Below are 23,247 nucleotides of genomic sequence, written 5' to 3'. Positions count from 1 at the left end.
TCCCCTGCCAGTCAATATTTCTTGTCCCTTGTATACATTTTTAATAATATGCCTTGATGTTTCTTTTAAAAGTTGGTATGATTACTGTGTGGGCATTTTTGTATTTTCAAATTAGGCCTACTAATCACTTGTATTTTAATTCATTTCATCATTTCGTGAGTCAGTATTTGTAGTTTGTAACATAATAGCTTTTGATGTATTTGTGCCTACCTCTGTCTGTGCTTACCTTGTATACATATGAAAGCAACTGTCACTTCACAGTCTAGTTAGGGCCTTCCCTTGGAATCTGAGTAGAGGACTGAGTTATGGTTGCAAGACAGTAATTACATTCCCCTTTCTCACGAAAACGTCTCTTGACTTCACAGAAGTCTTGGGCAGCAGATGTTAACATTGCCACATGTCTTCCCCCAGCCCCAGGTCGACCCGACCCGAAAATGCATTTTCATCAAATCGGTGTGTTACAGAAAGAGTTAAAGTAGACGTAATACCAATATTTGGGGTGTAGCCAAAGAGCGAATTGTTTAAGAATGCATTGCCAAAGATGGATGTGCTTTGTTGATACGGTCAGAAGTTATTTTCAACTGGGACAGGGATAGTTTAGGTAGCCTACTGTTTTTGAGCTGTGTGATTATTGCAAAGTCATTATTGTGTGACAAACAAACTAGACTCACAGAAACCCATATTGGCTGTGAAGTACGTGATGCCATTTCAAAGTTCTGGACACGCACCTCATTGCGTTAAAAAAAAAATGGGTTGTGCAATCTGTTCCATTACTTCCTCAACCTACGCCTGGGTGAAGAAGAAGGGCTGAGCATACGCCGCGTTATTTTCTGAGATTTCTAAGTAACCGACATTAAATTGACATTGAACATGATGTCGACGAAGGATACCTGAGGTCACCACATTTTGAAGACCAAGTGTTGTACTTTTGTCCATAGACAAAATAATTTACTCTGGGGAAGATGGAATGTGTTGATACATTACAGGTATCGAGAGTACAATTCTGCATTGGAGTCGTTTCGTGAGACTGAACCTGTTAACAAACAAGGTACATTTGGAAGTGTCCCTTTTGTTAGATTTAGTTGGGAATCGTATAAATGTGTTTTCTTGTCTGTTGAAGTCTTTATAAGTTTGATTACTAAATACCAAACTTTGATCTTGGATAATTCCCAAAATCTTCATACACAATTACGCGCTATCAATTAAGTTAGTCAAACTTCATGTAAATCTGTTTGAAGTCACAATACGCTTGTCACGGAGTGTCCTTGATAAAGTTTTGTTCACTCGAACAAGAAGAGGTCTGTGTAAACATGCCCATAACTTGGCTGGGTGAGAAGTTCGCGGGAGGGGTTTCCATCAGGTGCCATAGAATGAATGTCCCACGATACCAACCTGTGTAAAACAGATGCTGTTGGCATCAAAAGGGCAAATGATTGGGTTGTCTGTTTTAAACACTCATTATTGTCAGTAAAACTATGCACGCAATAGATCGTAGGTCGAGCAAGATCTTTACGTTCTGTGAGCCATTCAAGCTGATACTTATTACTATGCATTTCATTATGAGGTAAAGAACGCATTGTATGTAACATCATTGCCCAATCTTGCATTTGAAGAACTAGGCCTACTTAGGTAGTCTGTTTGGAGTGTTGGAATGCTGTTGTTGAAAGGCATGGCAAGTTTATTAATACAGGGTTGAACGTGCTTTACTTCAAAGCAAAGAAATAATAGTAAATAAAAGCATAACAGGTCAATAGTTTGTTAAAAGTAACATAGTATAATAGAATAATAAAAAACATAAAAGAGACAAAGAAAATTAAAAGAGTGTATCTGATTAACAGGAAGCAGAAGTTAGCAGAAAGCATTTGAGTACAGTTTGGTCTTAAGTCTAGATTTAAATCTGGCTACATTTTGAGGGCATTTTTGATGTCATCTGGAAGCTGCTTCCACCTTAATCGCAGAGTTGCTTCACCATGTTTAGTTCTAACAGCGCATTTTACTAACAAGTATTTCTCCTGACACCCAAGAGCACAAGTGCTTCAAAGTCAGTTCTATGACTTACTGGATGCTAGTGCAGGGAGTTAACTATTGGAGTAATGTGGTCAGTTCTTTTAGTTTTTCAAGAGAATCCTAGCTGCTGCATTTTGTGTCTCGTCTCCTGAAGCTGTTTGATGGTCTATACTAAGGAAGGCCTGTGAAAAGTGCATTGCACTAATCAATCAATCATGCTAGAGACAAAGGCAATTAATGCATGATGAATGAGTTGTTCTAAATCATGTTTTCACATAAGACCTCTATCTTTGGCAGTATTTTTGAGGTGGTTAAAAGCTGATTTAGTTATTACTTTCATGTGGCTGTTGAAATGTAGATCACTGTCAATAGGTCAATAGTAAGCATGCAAATAAAACTCTTTCTTTTTTTCCAATTTAGGCTTTTGAATTTTCCTTGAATGTTCCAGAAAACTGTGCTAACTACTGGCTGCCAAAAGACCTTTTCTAGTGGAGATGATCCAGTGGGTCTTTGTGCTGGTAGCATGCCTCTGGACCCAGATTCATGTGACCTTAGCCGACCAAGCCTGCCCTTGTGCTCCTCGGAAAGCTGTGGACTTCTCTGTCACCTATTCACCTCGCTACCAGTTTAAAACGGCTGGACCGATTCAAAACATACTGGTCAATCATAAGTTGAAGGAGGTTTATGTGGCCTCACGGAACTTCCTTGAGGCTGTGACTGACGACTTTGTAAAGAAATGGCAGGTCCAAACTGGTCCAGTGGGAAGCCCTGGATGTCAGACTTGCAACTGTGGCTTTGAGGTAGACCTTAAGTCATCTCAGGACACAGACAACCAAGTGCTGGTGCTAGACCCACAACTATACTACGATTTCCTATACACCTGTGGCAGCACCCAGCATGGAGTTTGCCATCTCTATGAACTTTTTGAAGATGATAAACCCTCTCCAATCAAATGTCTCTTTAATAAGGAGCACAACTCGCCATCCTTCTGTCCCTCCTGTATCGCTAGTCCTCTCGGGACACAAGTCAGCATTGTTGAAGATGGACATACAGTGTTTTTCTTTGTTGCCAGTAGTGTTAACAGCACTGTGGCCAGCCATTATGGTCGACGTTCCATAGCAGTGTATCGCCCACTGTCAACTGAAGATGGTTTTGAGGTGACGCTCGGTAACCTGACAGTGCTCCCAAATCTGCAGGATTCCTACCCCATCGATTATATTTACACCTTTAAGGCCATGAAGTATGTGTACTTCCTGTCAGTGCAGAGGGAGGACCCGGCCGCCGCGGACTCGCCCTTTCAGACGCGGCTGGGTCGAATCCCAGACAAGGACAGCGAAGCATCACTGTACCGCGAGATCGTTCTGGAGTGCCGCTACGACCCCAAACGGAGGAGGCGGACGAATAGGATCTACGTGGACAGAGTGTACAATTCCCTGCAGGCGGCCCACTTCAGCAAGGCCGGAGAGGTGCTGGCTAGGGAGCTGGGGGTCAAGGTTGGGGAGCCCATCCTGTACGGCGTGTTCGCCAGGACAGATACGAAGGGGAGGCCGCTGCGGGAGTCCTCTCTGTGCGCCTTCCCTGTCAGCGTCATCAACAAGAACATCGAGGAGGGCATGGAGGACTGCTGCAAGACCAGCACCGAACAGCTCTCCAAAGGACTTGGCCAGTACCAGCCTATCATGAACTGCCCTCACGAGGTACGTCCAAGTGGGGGTGCTCGATTATGGCAAAAATATAATGATCATGATTATTTTGGTCAATATTAAGATCACTGTTATTTAACACGATTATTCAATGATTTTGGAAACATCCTTTTTCCAATATTAAATATTTAAATTGATTAAAATGAATTTTAAATACTAAAAAACAAATACAACAATATATGCAAAAAAGAGGATTTAAACAACAGTTACCACTGTACACTGACAAGGTAATATTTCAGGATTCTCGCGTGATTTGTCGGGCCGCCGTTCTTGAAGTTACATGGCTGGTTTTCTCAGTAGCGACTCGCTACGTCTATGCTGTATGGCTATGCTAGGTGAACGATTTGCCGACTACAAGTTCGTTTACCATCAAATTGGCTTCGTAAAAGTGAAAATCTTGCTTAGTGTATCTTTAATTGCACAACCCTATGTCTCACTTATGTAGCACAGCCAGCCAGGTGTGCCACACATACCTGCTCGTCTAATTAACAGAAATCAAAAAGTTTAACAGGAGGTAGCAGACGTCCTGAGCTGTCTGTTAATTTTAAATGTCACAGGAGAGGACTGACACAGTTCAGGACCATGTAAAGTTCTCCCATTGTTATAAGGATGTTGGGTTTCACGGCAGGGTTTTAGATGAGATGAAAGACCCTAACTAACTAATTCAATAAGAAAGAATTTGCAAAGGCACTCTGAGGTTAAAAAAGTATAAAAAAGGCTTTAATTTATCATGGCAAGAACTGGTTAAAACTAACTAAATAACTAATTCAATATTTGGTCAGATTTCATAAAGCACCTATAGTTGACCCCTTCCAGTTTAACTGATAATGAAAATCAGTTTGTTATGAAGGTCATGTGATGTGCTTAAATGTTTATTATGTCAATTAAGTCAGCATTAAGTAGTGACCAATTTTATTAACCAACTCATTCAGAAATATGAAAAATGACAAGTTATTTAATGTTTTATGGAATTGGTATGTATGTGGTAGACTGTTATGGTGGATTATGAAAGGGCATTTTAATTTGTCATTTAGTTGTTTGCAATAGTAGGAAGTGGATTTTGTTTGCAATCATTCTGTATCTTGTATCATCCTGTTACCGGCAAAATGAGCATTTAAGATGACTGTCTGAGAGGTAGTGGGTTTCATGTAAATACAAGTGTAATGGATAAATAACCCAGACACTTTTCTCCCCTCTTGATCCCACCCCCACCCCAACACACCCTCAGGACACGCGCATGTCGTGACTCAACGGGGAAACGTTCCGTTGTAAATGTATTTTCCCTGCTGCACTTCTTGAAGAAGACGCTTTGACCTTTTTATGGGTTTTGTCTTGTTATATGGTAGGGTTTCATGTGCTAGCAAGGGCCATAAAACACAGGAAGAGCCATGTTGTGTTATCGTATAGAACACTTCCCAATACACATTATTCATTCATGACTCATCTAACTTAATATACACTGAAATGTTTACATTGTGAAGTTTACATGTTGGCCTCTCTTCCCTGTTCTAGAAGCAGAAAAGCTCAGGAAAGCCCTAATCTTTTCAGGCACAAAGATCTGTTGGTGAGCTTAAAGCTTCATCATTCAAACAAAAGGAAAGAGATATTGTATTTTGTGGTTACTTACAATAAGATCAATGAACACTTTATTGAAATTATATAATATAGAGGATATGTTGATCTTGATAAAGGTTAAATGAATGGGTGTTAAATGCAGGTAGCATAGTGCAACAACAATTGTAGACATTAGATTCTGTCTTTAACTGTAATGGTTCTGTCTTGCCTTTGCTGCAGCAGTTTACCACTTGACTTTCATTTGACCCATGCAGCTTGATCAAATATTTCATGATAGGGTACTACAGTATGTCTGTGTTTGTTTTAGTGAACTAATAGCTTCGGCTTAGGGAAAATGTAACAAATAGCACAACAACAGGAAATGACGGTTGTTGCATCACTGTGTATGTAATGACAAACTTATTTAACTCCACCACAACACTCTGTACAATCACTAGTGCAGTGATTCATGACTGAAGCACATAAATCTCAAAATGTATCTCGGAATGTTAGGAGATTCTTCAGGCAGTTGTGGCCACTTCCCTTACATGAACCATATCTTCTGAAAACATTCTATTCGCACTATTCGCAGGGGAATTTTGGCTTTCCCCCCTGTAATGGTGTGGATATGGATTTACAACCTGGAATTAGAAACTGAGTTTGAGGGCCAGGTAGTTCAGGGAGAAGTAAATCAGATAAACGTTTAGGTGGAGGACAAGGAAGAGCCAGGGAGAGAGAGGGAGTGGTGTGTGAGTGTGCACATTGGTATGTGTGTGTGTGTACATTGGTGTGTGTGTGTGTGTGTGTGTGTGTGTGTGTGTGTGTGTGTGTGTGTGTGTGTGTGTGTGTGTGTGTGTGTGCGTGCATGTGCATGTGTCTATGAAAACAGGCCCAGTAGTTTGGCAATCTGAGGTGAAGGCAGTGAGAAATTGGCTTTTAAAGAATGACACAATGTTGCCCAGAACTTCACAGACAAGTGTGTGATAGAACCTAATATAGACCTTTTCTTAGGATTGCCCTGGAGTAAAAAACAAATGCATTAAACAAAACAATGGGACAATGCCTAGGTCATTTTAAAGCTGATAGCATATACCCATAATTAATTTGCATACATCTACATCAAGTCATTTGACAAAAGTGACCTACAAATATGGTAGACTGCACAAGCAGGCATGCAATGAAAAATACATGTTGACTATAGGGAGCTACAAAGTCATACTTCAATGGCAATAGATGCTGTCAAGTGTTTAGGAGCTTACAGTCGGTGTACATGTAAAATGGGGCAGCCGTGGCCCACTGGTTAGCACTCTGGACTTGTAACCGGAGGGTTGCCGGTTCGAGCCCCGACCAGTGGGCCGTGGCTGAAGTGCCCCTGAGCAAGGCACCTAACCCCTCACTGCTCCCCGAGCACCACCGTTCTAGCAGGCAGCTCACTGCGCCGGGATTAGTGTGCGCTTTACCTCACTGTGTGTTCAACGTGTGCTGTTTGTGTTTCACTAATTCACCGATTGGGTTAAATGCAGAGCCCAAATTTCCCTCACCGGATCAAAAAAGTATATAAAATAGATTTATTTAAAATAGATCTTTCAGGTTTAGCAAGTCATCAGGTATGCACATGTCCAAATAGAATAATATCTTTAGCTTCCACACTACAGGATCCAGCATCTCACACAGCTCAGCCCCCTATAATTAGTGGTGAAATCACTGAGGTTTGCTCTGAGCACACACTTCCCGTCCATTGAGAAGAGGGACGACTGCTGTTTCCTCAGCTACCAAGTCCCTCTTCCTGTAAATAAAGTGGCCAGGTCAGAGGTGTTGTGAGTGTACATGCATGGTGTGTGTGTAGGGCGGTGTGTATTGGGTGATGTGGTAGTGGTTAAGGAGCTGTGCTAGCATGCAGTAGCCAGAAAAGTTGTGGGTTCAATTTATGGCTTACACTGTTGTGCCCTTGAGCAAGGCACTCAACTCCAAGTTGCTCCAGGGACAATGGCCCTTGTAATATAATTGACATAAGTAGGTCGCTTTGGATAACAGTGTCGGCTAAATGCATAAATGTAAATGTAATGTGTACGTGAACTTGTGCATGTGGAGGGTGTAGATAAGTATATTGTGGGATGACAGGGACTTAATGATGATAGTCCAGGTCCCTCTATGTAGGGATGGCAGCTGTGGCTTGTGGTGGGATCTCTTGCCAGCCTGTTAACTCATGGTGTGTTCAGGCCATCTGGGAATATTAGGGACCGCCCCCGTGTTTGCGTTGTTTTTCCGACTGTGAGCGTTCATGTGCTTTATCGTCAGAGGATGTGTGAGTGTTCAAGTGTCAGCAACAGCAAATTCCCAAGTTCACATTAAAATTGTTGGACATGAAAGTCCACATGGACTACAAATGACCTACAACGTGATGACAAAAGTGAAACTCGGTAACACTTTACTTGACGGGTGAGTTCATAACACATTCATAGCAGCTGTCATAAACGGCCCATAAAGTACTCATGACTGTTTCATGAGACATGACTCAACATTCATACCAAACCTTTCATGAATGTGGAGGACAGAACAACAGCAACTTGTCAAAATAAAAGTCCAACAATTGCAAAGCAGAATTGCCGTTTTTCTCTCCAGCCTTTGTAAATATTTCATGAATATCTTATGAAGTCTACATCGAATGTCACTTTACTATACAAGTTGTGAAGTATTCATAATCACGGAATTTAACACTGGGAGGTAAACTAGCCTACATTCAGCTGACCCATATTTGTAACCTGGAATGGTTGGACATTCCCTGTAGTAAAAGATGAGAAATCATCTGCAAAGGTTACATCCTAAAAAAAATACATTTTTTTTAATACATACAAAAATTATTTCCTTGACAATGTTCTGTCTTTTTGGCACTGGAGTAGCCCATTGACTCAGATGTGACGTGATAAGGTAAGAGGTTTGGAACAAAAACGGCAATGCTCCTTTGCAATTGTTGGACTTTTATTTTCACAAGTTGTCATCGTTCTGTCTTCCATATTCATGAAAGGTTTGGTATGAATGTTGAGTCAGGTCTCATGAAACAGTCATGAATGCTTAATGTGCAGTTTATGACAGCTGCTATGAATGTGTTATGAACTCACCCGTCAAGTAAAGTGTTGCCGGAAACTCTTCCCCCAGTTTCCCACCAGTTAAAAATGTTTTTTTCCGTGTGCATGAATGCACCAGCAGCTCTGTGTCAATGTGTGTGGGCAGTGAACCTGAATGCTCACCTGAGTCAGAACTTGATGAGGCTCACAATTGCACACCTTGGTTCCTGTGTGATTCATCGGCTCATTGGGAAACCTCTGCCATGGACATTCCGTTTTATCCATGGACTGCATTAATAATAAAATACAGTGAGCCTCAGATTGATACAGGAAATGCAATATTGCTCATGGCCTTGAATAAATTACCCTGAATGATATGATTGGCAGGTTATGCAACGTCAGGAGAACATGAATATTGAACTTCAGTGCCATTCTTTCTGCTTTTTGCTACAATAGTACTTGCCAACACTGGAAAATACAGTATATTCTTGGTATCCTATAACTATATTTACAGTATTTTGAAGTTTTGGCCTCTGTTTTCTCTGGTACAGAATGCAGATGATGGCTGCAAATTACAACCCACTCTGATAGCTAAGCCGTTTAGAAGATCGGACTGGTTTAATGGACAGCTGAAGGACGTCCTTCTCACCTCCCTGCTGGTGACCACCATAGGCAATGTGACTGTAGCTCACATTGGCACAGAGAACGGGAGACTTCTACAGGTAGGAGCACCTACTGAGGGTTCTACAAGTAGGAACACCCTCTTAAAACGAATGTGTTGGAAACAACATAAACTGTGTTGTCCCTATCTGGACACAGAGATGTGTTAAAAACAAAGCAAGTTGTGTTGTTTTCAACACATTTGTTTTAAGAGTGCACCTACTGAGGGCTTTTGGGGTCAGTCTGCTGAACTCTGTGAATGTCCACCGAAGTCAATAAACTGTGAACATGTCTTATTCTGTGAAAGTAGTGTCTGACGAAGCATTGGACCGCTAAATTGATCTGTTTTGGAAGATGCCTGGTCCCCTTGGACTGTCCTATTATAATTGCAGTGAGAACAAAAAGTACCAAATGAGCAAGCTGAACCACAGGACAGACCACAGGAAGCACTGGCTCATTTCCATGTTAGATCACTATAGTAACAACCATTGCTGAAATAAGAACTGTGTGAATGAAGAACCTCAGCCCTCAAAAGTGTTTATTAATAAACTTTGGTTAAATATAAGTGATTTTTTGTGTGGTTTGTTGGTTATGGGTACTTTTTGGTGTTATTTTGGTTATGGGTACTTTTTGTTTCAGTTAATAGATACATGAGTTGTTTATATTTGATCTTAGATTAGATTTTAGCAAGAAATCCTATTCCATTAGGTCATAGTAAAGATTTGGCCAGGGCCTGCTTTACTGGAAATGGAGAGGTCAGTTGTTAGAATCTTATGTGTGTTTGATCCCCACAGCTGGTCCTGCTGAGAACAAATGCCATCATTTTTGCCAACTACTCTCTTAGTGAAGGAGAGCCTGTGTCCCGCACCAATGCCATCCAGTCGGATGACTCCCTGCTCTTTGTGGTCGGAAACAAGGTAGGCCTACTTACTTACATTGGCCAGCCTGCTGGAAGTGTGTGTGTGGGTGTGTGTGTGTGTGTGTGTGTGTGTGTGTGTGTGTGTGTGTGTGTGTGTGTGTGTGTGTGTGTGTGTGTGTGTCCATGAACATGACTCAACATATAGGCTTACAAATAACTCATGGACTTGTCATTTAAATTAAAGGTTGTATCAGCGATAGAGGGGATACGTCACTTCTGTTGATGTTCAAACAAAACAGAGAGCTAGCTCGCTACTCCCTCCCCCTCCCTCCTGTGCAATTAAATTCCTTGAATTTCCCCTTGGAGACCAATAAAGTATCTATCTATCTATCTATCTATCTATCTATCTATCTATCTATCTATCTATCTAAAACTCTCCTAAGCGCGCATCTCGTCGGTTATTGGTTGAAACACTTTATTTTGCCTTTGAGTGGGTTGCCAACCCTTGTTGGAAGCAATTGTTTTTGTGTACAGCTCTCGGAGCCTAGGCTGCCTACGGAGACGCGTTTTTTTGACGGCCTGCTTATGGGGCAGACAGCTATTAGATCGTTAGGAAAGATTAGATGAATGTGATCACTTTTTTTGGGCCTGAAATCGCTGATACAACCTTTAAGTTTAGTTCATTGTTAGTTCATTCAACAACACAGAACACATGAAAACAGTTTATTCTGAAGAGTTAGGAGAGGAGAGGTAGAGGGGCCTTCCAAAGAAGACAGGCAAAGAAGAAGAGAGTTGGGGGTCATATAGGACAGTCAAGAGTGACTGGAAGCGAGTGGGAGAGAGAGATGGGGTGGGATTTGGAATCTACCACGGCCGGATTCAAACCCAAGTCACTGTGGACACTAAAACCCGACACTGCAGCCACTTACGCCCCAGCATCCCAGACTGGACTGTTCTATGAAGTGTTTTATGAATTCTTATTCATAAAACACTTCAAACACTTATTTACAAAGTGACCTTGGGTGTCAAGAAAAGGTATTTGTATTGGCTGACACTTAAAGTGACTGACATTATTACTATTTACGTGTATCGAGTGATATGTTGTTATTATTATTTAGCTGGTGAGTGTCCCCCCCACCGGTCCAGGCTGCGCTCATTTCCCCAACTGCCAGCTGTGTTTGGGGGCTCCTCACTTCATGGGCTGTGGCTGGTGTGGGGACCGCTGTGCCCTGGAGAGCCAGTGCAACAACAGCGCCGCCCAGTGGAGAAACCACACGTGTCCACCAATCATCACAGAGGTAGGACTTCAGTAGGACGCGCCTCTACTCCTCAAGGACAAGTTCAGATTGATCCAGTATGATTCACTCTGAGGGAAAGATGACCCAAGGATTGGCTAAACTGGCTCTCTCAAACAGTTGTTTTCCCACAGTATACAATTAAACTGTATTGGCTATATATGGAAAACAAAACTCAACTAAATGTGTAACGTATTATTGTGTGCATTCATTTCTGACTGTTTTCAGTTACACAGTTAAGTCTGTTACCAGAATGGTAATATCTCACTATAGACAGGAGTGCTGTTCTAGAAGTGTTTCAGAAAGATGAACATAACTCACCCTGTCAGTGGCAGATACCATTATCTCTCTCAGGCATTCCTCCATGGACCCTGAGCAGATTTTTCCTCCCCTGAATTCCACCACATTTTTCCAAGATGAGATCAGCATTAAAACACATGCCAACCTTTTGGGAAAGACGCTTATTTGCCGTCTATCCCAGAGTTAGACAAGAGGATACACACCCTTCTCTTCACTGTGCGTGCAATAACCCAGTCTGATACTGTTAGCCTAGCTTAGCATAATTCACTGGAGGTGGGTTAGACCAGTTAGCCTATAGCTCCCTTTTAACTATAGGCTAACTATAGAACTGGTCTAACTACAGGTAACTCTGGGGTAAATGGCAAATAAGCTACAGTAATTTCCCAATATTTTGGTGTGTTCCTTTAACCTCTGCCTCTGTGCTTGTCCAGTTTTTCCCCAGGACTGCGACCTGTGATGGCAGGGCTGAGCTGACTCTGTGCGGCTGGGAGTTTCAGTCTCCCCTCAGGCCCCTGATCAACCCCAGGACGCACCAGGTGTGGGTGGGCAAAACACCCTGCACAGTACAGCCGCAGAAGAGCAACAGCACCCAGTCAGTGAAGCAGACTAACACACTCACCACACACACACAAACACACACACACACAAACATTCTTTGCAAGCAAAACATTTTTATTTCAGTGTTTAGCCAATGAAATCATACCAATCACTGATGTCTTTCAGACTGGTGTGCCAGATTGGTGGGGAGGTGGCGGAGGTGGATAAGCCTGTGTCCATCACACTGAAGGTGGATGAAGGGGAAGTGGAAGGACAGTACTCTATCCAAGGCCAGGCTCATATAGATGGCTTCACCTTTGTGGTAATGGCATTGTCATAGCAAGCTTCCCTCTTTACCGTGAATATTCTTTGTGGTGTTAAAGGACAATTCCGGTGTGATATTGACCTAAAGTGTCTTGAAACATGATACCAAAACAAATTCCGTGGAAATGCATGGATTCCAGTTGCTGCTACTGGAAGCAACTGAATCCATGCATTTCCACTGAATTATTTTTGGAATCTGATCCCTTATTATACCTGTTCGTTCGTACTCGTCGCTCGACTTATCGTGACTAAATTCAAGATGGCGTCGAACGGTAAAATTCCTCAAGGTACTGTCTGTATAAATCATCTTGTAAATAAACTACCAGTGCTTTTTCTCAATGTTCTCAATGTCAAGTTCTCAATGTCTCGTTTTAAATGTCAAGGCCGTCGGAAGTCTACCAATGATGTATGGAGCTACTTTGAGCCTCGTAAATGGTGTAAAACAGTGATTTATTTGCATGGCTAGCCCGATGCCCGAGGCACCCCCAACGAAAAACTGTTGGTAGCATTGGCTAACTAGCGCCAGATTTCCGAGTGCAGGAGACAAGCCGAGATGAGCTATGAGACATACGTTTACACTCGGTATCATGTTTCAACACACTTTAGGTCAAAATCACACCGGAATTCTCCTTTAATAACTGTTTTATATTGTTTTCTTTTCTGGGTTCAACTGTTTTGTTGATGATAGTTGCATGTATGGTTTTGGACATTCCTTTTCAAGTCTTACCTGTCTTTCCCATCAGGTGCCAGAGATCACAGACATTACCCCCAGCCATGGGCCTCAGATAGGGGGCACATTGGTCTCCGTCTCAGGTCCCCATCTTGACACTGGGAAGACAAGACAGATCTATTTGGGTGGAAAAATCTGCTCCATCAAGAGTGTGAGGTCAGTGAAAATATAAAAGTTAGCTCAGTGATAATCGTAGGTCATCAGAGACAGTGTGGTAGGAATTATGTATTCGAATGAGCTTTGTGAGTTATGTTATACATTTCTTCTTTTATACTTTAATGTAATGTTTAATGCGAGAAGCACACACACACACACACACACACACACACACACACACACACACACACACACACACACACACACACACACACAGATAAATGGTTCTTGAATGCAGTTTGTGTCCATGCAAGTTGTGGCTAGCTTTCTTTTTTATCTAATAGCATCTCCCCCAATGGGACAATGTCTTCTGTCGTCTGCCTATCTGGCGGTGCATCACAGCTGGGAGCGGTGCCTATAAAGATGATTATCGACAAGTCACAGGTTACTACAGCAAAGAAGTTCAGCTACAAGGAGAACCCAGTGGTGACAAAGGTGTTGCCAGCCTGTGGCTTTGACAGGTACTTCAGCATGCACACATAGTTCAAAAATGTAAAAGATCCTCCAACTAACTAGTCCCTGTTTTATCAATACCTCCATGACATTTTAGTGCATATTCTAATTGCCTACATTCTAATCCTACATTCATACTTGCCATACACATGTCATACATGCCACTGACTACCTAATTGTTGGGATGTTTTTTTCTTTTATGAAAGAGGATCCAACATCACACTCATTGGCAAGAACCTGGACTCTGTTGTGGGTTCAATTGTCCGATTCAAACCAAATAATTCACCAAGTACTTCCTCTCAGGTGAGAGCATCTGAAACACCAGCGTATTCCCTCTAGCCAGTTTCATCAAGTGATGAGAAGCTTTACCATTTTGTCTCGTTTTTTTTGTCATTCTTTGCTCATCACTGAAATCATCATGCCTGAAAACCAATTACAGTTACTTAACTTTAACACCATCATTGCTGTTGAGTAAAAGGTGTTGTAAATACAAATTGTGCTGCGAACAAAAGCATGTGTGAGATAAGTAATTGATCCTCTGAAAGGTCTGAGCCCCTGTCTCTTTTTGTGAACCCCATAAGTGCACACACACAGGGAACCCCACGGAGGTGCAGTGTCTGTCACCTGTGTGTGTGGAGTCAGATGGAGAGCTGTTAGTTGACATGGACGGAGCCAAGGACCTCCTCCGAGAGCGCTTCTCCTGCCACCCCTACGGCCGTCCCATCCCTATCGAGCAGGAGGACCACCTACTTAAGCTGAGCTCAGGCCAGGATGAAGTCTCGCTACATGTGCGTATTTGATCAGTCTTAGAGTACAGCATGGGACGAGTGACACCAAATGACTTCATTCTGTACTGAGACATTTGCATGCTGTAGAGTAGGAGTAGAGTATTCTCAGTGTATAAAAAGGATTGCAGTCCAATTCCCATGACCATTGTTTTTCAGCATGAGAAGCTGAATGTTGTTCGCTCATGCATGAACATCACGATGACACTGGGTGGGGTGGACTGCCATGCCCAGGTCCTGGAGAATGAGATCACCTGTAGGATCCCAAAAGACCTCATCATTCCTGCCGAGGGAATTCCTGTTAAGGTGAGGAACCTGATCACATCGACTCTAATCTCCCTCACACACTGCAGATTGAACTATATCAAATATCTGATATCAAAACAGTCCTGTGAATGTCTTGTGTTTTTACAACAAAAGTGTAGGTTGAAACTTTTAAATAACCCACACAGATTAGGTACTAAGTAAAAAGAGCAAACATAAACATAGAACATAAAAATAGAATGAAACATATTTAGTTGTTTTTTAACACAAGAAAACAAAGTTTAATTTCTATATTACTCTATTAGAATACTAAAACAATACTGCATTATATCTTGACCTTTAATTATCTCTTAATTACAATATCTTGATTGTTTAACCTGTCATCCATTAATCAGTCCATATATGTAACTGATACATTGGTATTAAAACCTAAAAGTTACCTTAGTTGTTTTGGCTGTTTTTGACTCCTACACCACAGGCAACACCTGCTGTATATAATGCCCAGTGAACCTTGTCAACATAAGTCTGTCTTTCCTGACTTCTTTTACAGATATCAGTGAACGGCTGGGTTCATGAAGTGGGGTGGGTGGCGTATGTGCGGAACGAAGCGGTTGCTGCTATTGTGTGTGGCATCATCATAGCCCTGCTAGTGGGGGCAGCAGTGGCCTTCCTCATCATGCACACCTTAAGGAAAAAGAAGAAACAGGGTGAGAATTGGAGTAATAGTAGCAGTACTTCAAGAACTAGAACTTTTAGAACTTCTAAAAGCTGTGACTGGAATTTGTTAAACTTCACAGTAATGTGGCGTGTTTCAACTCACACGTGTGAGTTGAAACACGCCACATTACTGTGAAGTTTAATGACAAGCATCTTGACTCTATTACCTATTACTCTATTATAGCTTTTATACACTGCTCAAATGCAACTTAACAAGGTGCTATGATGATGAGGTCACAGGAGATTGCTTGTCAGCACAAGCCAAGTTGCTGCACAAGCTGCATTTCATTGAGTGAAGGAATTTAGCATGGTCAAACTGGCACAATATTGCACAACTGGTTTGTAGAATAGAATGATTTAGCTGTTAGCTATTTAGCTTTTGGACTCTCTCTTGGGGTGTACATATTTAAAAACATTGTAAGTAAAAAAGTAAGTAAAATGTATTTATAAAGCACAATTGTACAAAATAAAACAAATTATATTAAAATCAAATAAAAAACTGAAAAAGTGTTAAAACGAGCAATGTCCTTTTTCTGTAAGTGGAGACTGTAATGAAGATTTGTTTTCTTTTCCCTTGACAGCTGCCATTGAACGCCGTTTATCCCGCTACTCCAGTCGAGGTGGTGCATCAGCTCCCGACTCAATGCTAATGGGGGATTATAGACGAGGTGAGATGCAGCTAAACGAACAGTTGATTGATTTACCCATTGATAGGTTGATTGGATGATGAAATGATTGCTGGTGGTATTATGAACAAGCTTGTAGATCTTCATGAGACCGGACAGTAGAGTTCAGTGTCATAGCACCACTTGATAGGCATTTTACTAATCCGAATAAGTTCATTTAGCCTACTGTTTTACTGAGACGTGACGTGACTTCAGTTGAAACTGTCAAGGTATGACATGAAAAACTTTTAAGTCTGTTTATAAGAACAAATCATGTCTATGATAGGCATACTGTTACAGGGCTACACGGTGTGTGTTTTCTGAGACTCTGGATGTCTTTCCCAATCTCCAACTCACACACACCTTCACCCTCAGATCTATCTCATAGCCCCACGTCCGGTACCCCTGCCCCCCTGGTGTTCAATGGCCTGGCGTACGCCGGTGCCTTCAACACTTCCTCCCTGCCACTGCTCTCGCCGGACACTGTCTCTGTGAAGGTGAAGGATGACCTTCTGGAAGAGGTGAAGGATGTCTTGATCCCCGCTGAGAAGCTCATCGTTCATTATGGCCAGGTCATCGGAAAGGGTAAAGTACCTTCATTGATCTATTATACTATATCAAGCATCACTTACTGTAATTTCCCTACTATTAGCTGCGGCTTATGAATTGATTTTGCAAAATTTCTTCAGCTATGAGGTTAATACACAGAAGCAGTTAATATAGTATTAATATGGTTTTGTTTTTTTTAACTTGCATAAAACACTGTCCTGCGGTTTATACACAATGCGGCTAATACACAGGAAATTACTGTACAGTAACTTGTCTCAGCTTCTAATTTCATTTCTACTATTTCATTCATATGTACTTAAAGATCATATAATGGTGTGTCCACCCATTCCCTTCTGTGTTATTCTCTCTGATTAGTGTCAAGCTTCTTTAGCTCATCAGTTTTCTAGTGCAACTGCTAACTTCCATAGCCCATGTCCAGAAGGGACTTTTAACAGATATAAAGCATCAGAATTAGTTCATGAACTCAACTATCACTATGACTATGAACACATTTCAATGATTCTCTTTCTTTCTTTGTTTTGATCAGGTCACTTTGGAACTGTGTGCCATGGCTACCTAAAGGATGATCATGATCAAGAGATCCACTGTGCTGTGAAATCATTGACCAGTGAGTGCCTGCATCGTGGCTTCTAATTGTGTAATCATTGACCAGTGAGTGCCTGAGTCGTGGCTTCTAATTGTGTAATTATTGACCAGTGAGTGCCTGAGTCGTGGCTTTTAATTGTGTAATTATTAAAAATTACAGTGCCTGAGTCGTGGCTTCTAATTGTGTAATTATTGTTAATTACTGTAAATAGACCTGATCATGGATGTAATGTTGTAATGATGGGCAATCAACAAAAAAAACAATGGTCAAATTAATTAATTCACGATTGGTAATAATTGAAATGAAGTTGCAAGAACTTTGATCATAATTGTAGGTCAAAATAGTGTGTGTGTGTATATGCGTGTGTTTATGTGTGTGTGTGTGTGTGTGTGTCTATGTGTGCGTGTGTGCGTGACAGGAATAACAGACCTGGAGGAGGTGGAGCAGTTCCTGCGTGAGGGCATCATCATGAGGGCTTTCCACCACCAGCACGTGCTCAATCTGCTGGGCATCCTCCTGCCGGAGGAAGGGCTCCCCCTGGTTGTGCTGCCCTACATGAAACATGGCGACTTGCGCCACTTTATACGCAGTAAGCAGCGGGTAAGCTGGGTGGCAGAGGTTGATCAGAAATTTACAGTAGTGGTTTGGAGTCAGTAGATTTACTCTGACGAAAAACACCCTGATCTCAAGTTAGATCACCGTTGTCACTTCAGCGGAGAGTAACAAGTGTTACTTTAGAAAAGCATCAATGCTAGTTTATTTCAAAAGGAAAATTGCAATAAATAGTTATTGCATGTTAACATGGCTAATAAATAGTTATTGCATGTTAACATGGCTAATACGTATAGCTCCTATTGCAAAACAAGCAATTCTTGTTATGTCAGGTTTCTTATTTGGTTTCAAAAGCACTTACGGCTATATGTGGTCAATTTGTTTTTATTGTAATATATTTTGGTAACACTTTATTTTAATGTGTCGCTGTTACAGTGTACCTACCTAATTAGGTACAGTGGTACAACCTGTGTAACAACATGTACTATCAGGTACTATCATTGTACTTGCATTATGTATTTGTGGGTACCTACATATAGTTGTTACATTGTAATACTGAGTGCTTTTACAAAACTTTGCCAATTTGTCTAAATTTTCATCAGAGGCAAAGAGCTGACCTGAGACCTGCTGGATGGGGTAAATCTGGTCATGATAGATTTGATACACAAATCATTCTTAGCTCCAGTCAAGGCCTCATTGTCTTCAGTGTACATGTAACAGCTGTGCTGCTACAACCTTGTTACTCTTTGATACAGTGGAATAAACCTATTAAGTGTACCAGTTAATTACTTACATGTACATATGACATGTATGTTATGTCTTCGATGTCTTGGAACAGGTCTACTAATTCACATGTTCTGTGTGGTGTAACAGCAGACATGTTTCAACACATCAATTACAGGATGCATGACATCATTGACAGGATGTATATAATATGTATGTACTTAACTGGTAATGTAAGTACTTAACTGGTACACTTTATTTTAATGGGTTTATTCCACTGTATCAAAATAGTAATAAATGTGTACCAACACAGTTGATACATGTATTACAGTATGTAGGGTAATGGCAGACATGTTCCAAGACACCAATGACACAACATACATGTAATATGTAATTGTAAGTACTTAATTGGTACACTTCATTTTAATGGCTTTGTGCCACTGTATCAAAGAGCAATAAGTGTGTACCAACACAGTTGATATATGTACTATGTAGTGAATTAGTAGACCTGTTCCAAGACATCGAAGACACAACACAACATACATGTCATATGTACATGTAAGTAATTAACTGTTACACTTAATAGGTTTATTCCACTGTATCAAAGAGTAACAAGGTTGCAGCAGCACAGGTTGGAGCTAAGAATGGTTTGTATATCAAATCTATCATGACCAGATTTCTAGATAACTGGTCTCAGGTCAGCTCTTTGCCTCTGATGAAAATGTAGGCAAATTGGCAAAGTTTTGTAAAAGCACTCAGTATTACAATGTAACAACTATATGTAGGTACCCACAAATACATTATGCAAGTACAATGATAGTACCTGATAGTACATGTTGTTACACAGGTTGTACCACTGTACCTAATTAGGTAGGTACACTGTAACAGCGACACATTAAAATAAAGTGTTACCTATATTTTTCACATTCGCATACAGGTATGAACTAAGAGTTTGCCACACCTGTGATAGGATGTGTTTTCCTGTTTCCTCTGTTCAGAACCCTACCGTGAAGGACCTGATTGGCTTTGGCCTGCAGGTTGCCAAGGGGATGGAGTACCTGGCGCAGAAAAAGTTTGTGCACCGGGATTTGGCAGCACGCAACTGCATGTGAGTCATCGCCAACAGGGCACAATAGACAAGAGTGTTCGCTTGGGGCACCTGCAGAGCTCCAGCTATATTTACACTGTACTTGCTTTGACATCATTAACTACCGAAAATGAAGTGGTTTGGCTCTGTGCGAATTTTGTAAGGCTTCAGTAGCCAGAAAACACAATAAAATAAAATGAATGAGGGAATGAATAAAAGATTCAAGGCCTTTGCTGGTGCAAATCCAGTTGAAAACCCTTGCTGGTGCAAAACCTTCTAAACCCGATAAAATGGTAAATACCCCACCCTGCTGATAGCCTTAAGGGATAATTGGTCACAAATTTGATCACTCATGTGACTCCATCCTTGTTTACCTAGTTTCATCACTAGATGGACGTTGTCCCTCGTATTGGTTGCTCTGTGCAGCTACTGATTGTCCATTCTAAACTCCCTGGCAGGCTGGATGAATCATTCACAGTGAAGGTGGCCGACTTTGGCATGGCACGAGACGTGTTCGACAAGGAGTACTACAGCATCCAGGACCATAAGAAGGCCAAGCTGCCCGTCAAATGGATGGCCCTGGAGAGTCTACAGACGCAGAAGTTCACGACTAAATCTGACGTGGTACAGTATTTGTAGGGATAGAGGGTGGGATAGATTCACACTCTGCACACAAACATGAACATGGAAACACGCTGTACATGCCAGAACACAGACAGACGAACGCAGACACACCCTCTGACTTGCACTATGACTCATTCATGCACACGCCCTTTCATGAGTGCAGTGAGCAACAGTGTGGTGATTGTGTGTTGTGTGTGTATGGCAGTGGTCATTTGGAGTGTTGATGTGGGAGCTACTGACCAGAGGAGCAAGCCCCTACCCGGACGTGGATCCCTATGACATCACCCACTACCTGCTGAAAGGCCGCAGACTGCCTCAGCCTCAGTACTGTCCTGATGCACTGTAAGACTCTCTCTCTCTCTCTCTCTCTCTCTCTCTCTTTCAGTCCTTCTCTCTCTTACTCTTACTCTCTCTCACACACACACACACACACACACACACACACACACACACACACACACACACACACACACACACACACACACACACACACAATCAATCAAACTAGATACTAGATCACTGATGATCTTCAGTTTGTCTTGATCATTGTGATTTTTGGCATCTTCTTATCCTGTGTATGGTGAGACAGACATTCCAGACTGTCAGTAGCCCTGACAGTGCTTGTGCTCGTGCAGGTTCTCGGTGACGCTGCAGTGCTGGGCCCCTGAGCCAGAGTCGCGGCCCAACTTCCATGCCCTGGTGCAGGTGGTGCAAGAGATCCTGTCATGCCTCGAGGGCGAGCACTACATCGGCCTCAGGCCCATCTACGTCAACCTGGACCAGCCGCGACCTTACCCCGCACTCACCTCCTCCAGCTCTGCGGACACCCTGGACAACCTCTCAGATGGACACACCTCTACATGACCCCAAGCCCAGCCCAGCCCAGCCCAGGCAGGGTAAGGGGCAGGCGGCAGAGACAGAGCCGAGAGACCAGCCACAGAGGTGGCATGATCTGTAAGGGACACTTAACTGTGACACCTGGACACTAGGGTCAGTGGAGGCATAGGGGCTAAGAAACTGGGCTAGGAAGCAGTAGCCAGAAAAGTTGAAGGTTCAATTCCCAGCTTCCACTGTTGGGCCCTTGAGCAAGGCATTTAACCCTGAGTTGTTCTGGTGAAACTGGCCCTTGAAAGAATTGATGTATGTTAGTCACGTTGGATAAAAATGTCAGCAGTATGAATAAATAGGTAAGGAAGAAATGGCTGTGGCCTCACACAACTGCCCTGTCTGAGATCGAGGCGAGATCGAGTTCTTTCTTCAGCGAGACAAGGACAACAGAGAGCTGTGCAATGTGCAAAGGCCACTACTGCAGTATGTTGACAAACACTTCAGCAATGCAACTTGAATATGAACAATGTTTTGAGTGACATCTGTCGAGTCTTGGTCTGCTGATCTCCCCTAGCTTGTTGACACTGAGTTTGTTTTTTCCCCTCAAAATCCTTTGTGAGTAATTTCTAGCTGTAAGTGAAAGAGGCTTTTATAAATATATATAAATATATATATCTTTATAGCACAACAAAAAGAAATTCTGATAAATAAACAATTCTTTCATAATTACATCTGTACACTGCAAAATAAACTTCACAGTAATTTCACCCATGTCTTGACTCATATCTTTGAGAATAGATATAACTTCTTATGGTCTAAATGAGCACCAGTTTAGTTATCTAAAGTGTAGATCATTAGTAGATAAATTATTGAGTGTAAATCAGCACTAAAGTGTGGTGCAAACACCCCCCTCTCTACACAGTTGCCACTGATAAGTGTGCAAGTATTTTGGCGAGAACTGCTTAGTGCATGGCCTAGGCATTTAGTTAAGCAGTAGAACAACAGGACTCCCATGACTATACTGTGTATACCATTAATGGTTTCAAGATGATACCAGTCAGTAGTAATTCCATGTAAAACCACCACTGCACCTCTTTCAGAGACAAGTGCAGACATCACCAACATTATACCTTTGTACCTGTAGTCATGTGATGATCAGTTCCTGGCTTCCACCGCCCTTACTGTAAGCAAGGAACCTTACTCTGGGGAGAATGGCCCTTTGTAATATGGATGACATATGTAAGTCACAAAATAAGAGCAAAATAAGAGCTTTTCCAGGTAATGCACTATGTGGTACAGTTTGCACTAAATGTTTTGAGAAATGCATTAACTGTTGTGCAAACGTTAATGACGATTTGGGAAAGGCAAGAGGCAATGCGTGAGCTGCCTTTGACTCCATGGCGTACAGTGAGGCACCAGCAGAGGACAGCATTATTCCAGTCTTACAAGAGCAGATGAACAAAGCCTTCTGCGGCAAGTCTGGCTTTTAGTACAGCTCAACACCACACAGTCCCACATCGGCAGTGTGTTTCTCCATTTTTGACAATTATGTTTTTATTAAATTTCTGCTACGTGCTCCTGTTACACATCTGTACTGTGTGTAAATAGCATCCACTCAGTAGTTTTGAGACTACTATGCAGATAGCGCAGAACAGTCCTGCAGGACAGAAAGAAATATATTTGAAAAATACAGTATAATGTGTCATAATGTGTCAACCAAAGAATGTAATGAAAGATGACTGTTCATTTTAATCACTGTGTAGGAAGACGCATGGATGCCTTTCTTCAGTCAATATACCACCTATTCAGGTGGCTACAATGCTTTTGCCCTCCTGGTTTGGAAGCCCACGTTGTCATAGATCTCTCCCTCTCGCTCACCCCCCCATTTCATCGCTTGAGTCATTACATCGAAGTGTTGAACTAGCTGTCATAACTAGTTGTCATAGTCTGTCTAACATACAGTATATATGTGAAGATTTTCTCTTTGCACAATGCTGTAAATGCCTTTGTTTTCTTTATACTGTCACAATGTCTGTCAACAGTAAAAACTTTGAAACATATCCACCCTCCTGCACACAATGTGTTATTTTGTAGTTTTGACATATCCATGCCAACAGAGGCGGACAGAGTACACAGCTTCATTACTTGAGTAAAAGTACAGATACCCTTTGCTAAATTTTACTCAAGTACAAGTAAAAGTACA

General features: G+C 41.8%; 1 protein-coding gene across 3 annotated transcripts; it reads left to right on the top strand.

Moving 5' to 3' along the window:
- The first annotated feature begins 625 nt into the window (after positions 1–625).
- LOC125302441 (macrophage-stimulating protein receptor-like) lies at positions 626–21,811 on the top strand. Of its 3 annotated transcripts, XM_048255609.1 has the most exons (21): positions 638–1,048; positions 2,428–3,704; positions 8,881–9,051; positions 9,784–9,906; positions 10,967–11,146; positions 11,875–12,035; positions 12,167–12,302; positions 13,048–13,190; positions 13,475–13,651; positions 13,850–13,946; positions 14,225–14,431; positions 14,588–14,734; positions 15,243–15,399; positions 15,991–16,077; positions 16,450–16,659; positions 17,171–17,251; positions 17,649–17,830; positions 19,504–19,613; positions 20,051–20,216; positions 20,422–20,558; positions 20,852–21,811. In XM_048255609.1, exons 2-21 carry the CDS (start codon positions 2,502–2,504, stop codon positions 21,078–21,080), a joined length of 4,104 nt encoding a protein of 1,367 aa, XP_048111566.1. In that variant the 5' UTR covers positions 638–1,048; positions 2,428–2,501; the 3' UTR covers positions 21,081–21,811. The 3 variants fall into 3 exon arrangements, with proteins under 3 accessions (XP_048111568.1, XP_048111567.1, XP_048111566.1); XM_048255610.1 differs by lacking the exons at positions 20,422–20,558; positions 20,852–21,811 and having other exon boundaries at positions 628–1,048; positions 17,649–17,819; positions 20,051–20,178; XM_048255611.1 differs by lacking the exons at positions 19,504–19,613; positions 20,051–20,216; positions 20,422–20,558; positions 20,852–21,811 and having other exon boundaries at positions 626–1,048; positions 17,171–17,295; positions 17,649–17,740.
- The last annotated feature ends 1,436 nt before the right edge of the window (positions 21,812–23,247 follow it).

This window comes from Alosa alosa, chromosome 10, assembly GCF_017589495.1.
Source record: "Alosa alosa isolate M-15738 ecotype Scorff River chromosome 10, AALO_Geno_1.1, whole genome shotgun sequence".
Classification (NCBI taxonomy): Eukaryota; Metazoa; Chordata; class Actinopteri; order Clupeiformes; family Clupeidae; genus Alosa; species Alosa alosa.
The sequence above is the reverse complement of the archived record's forward strand: the minus strand, read 5'-3'. Positions and strand labels throughout refer to the sequence as shown.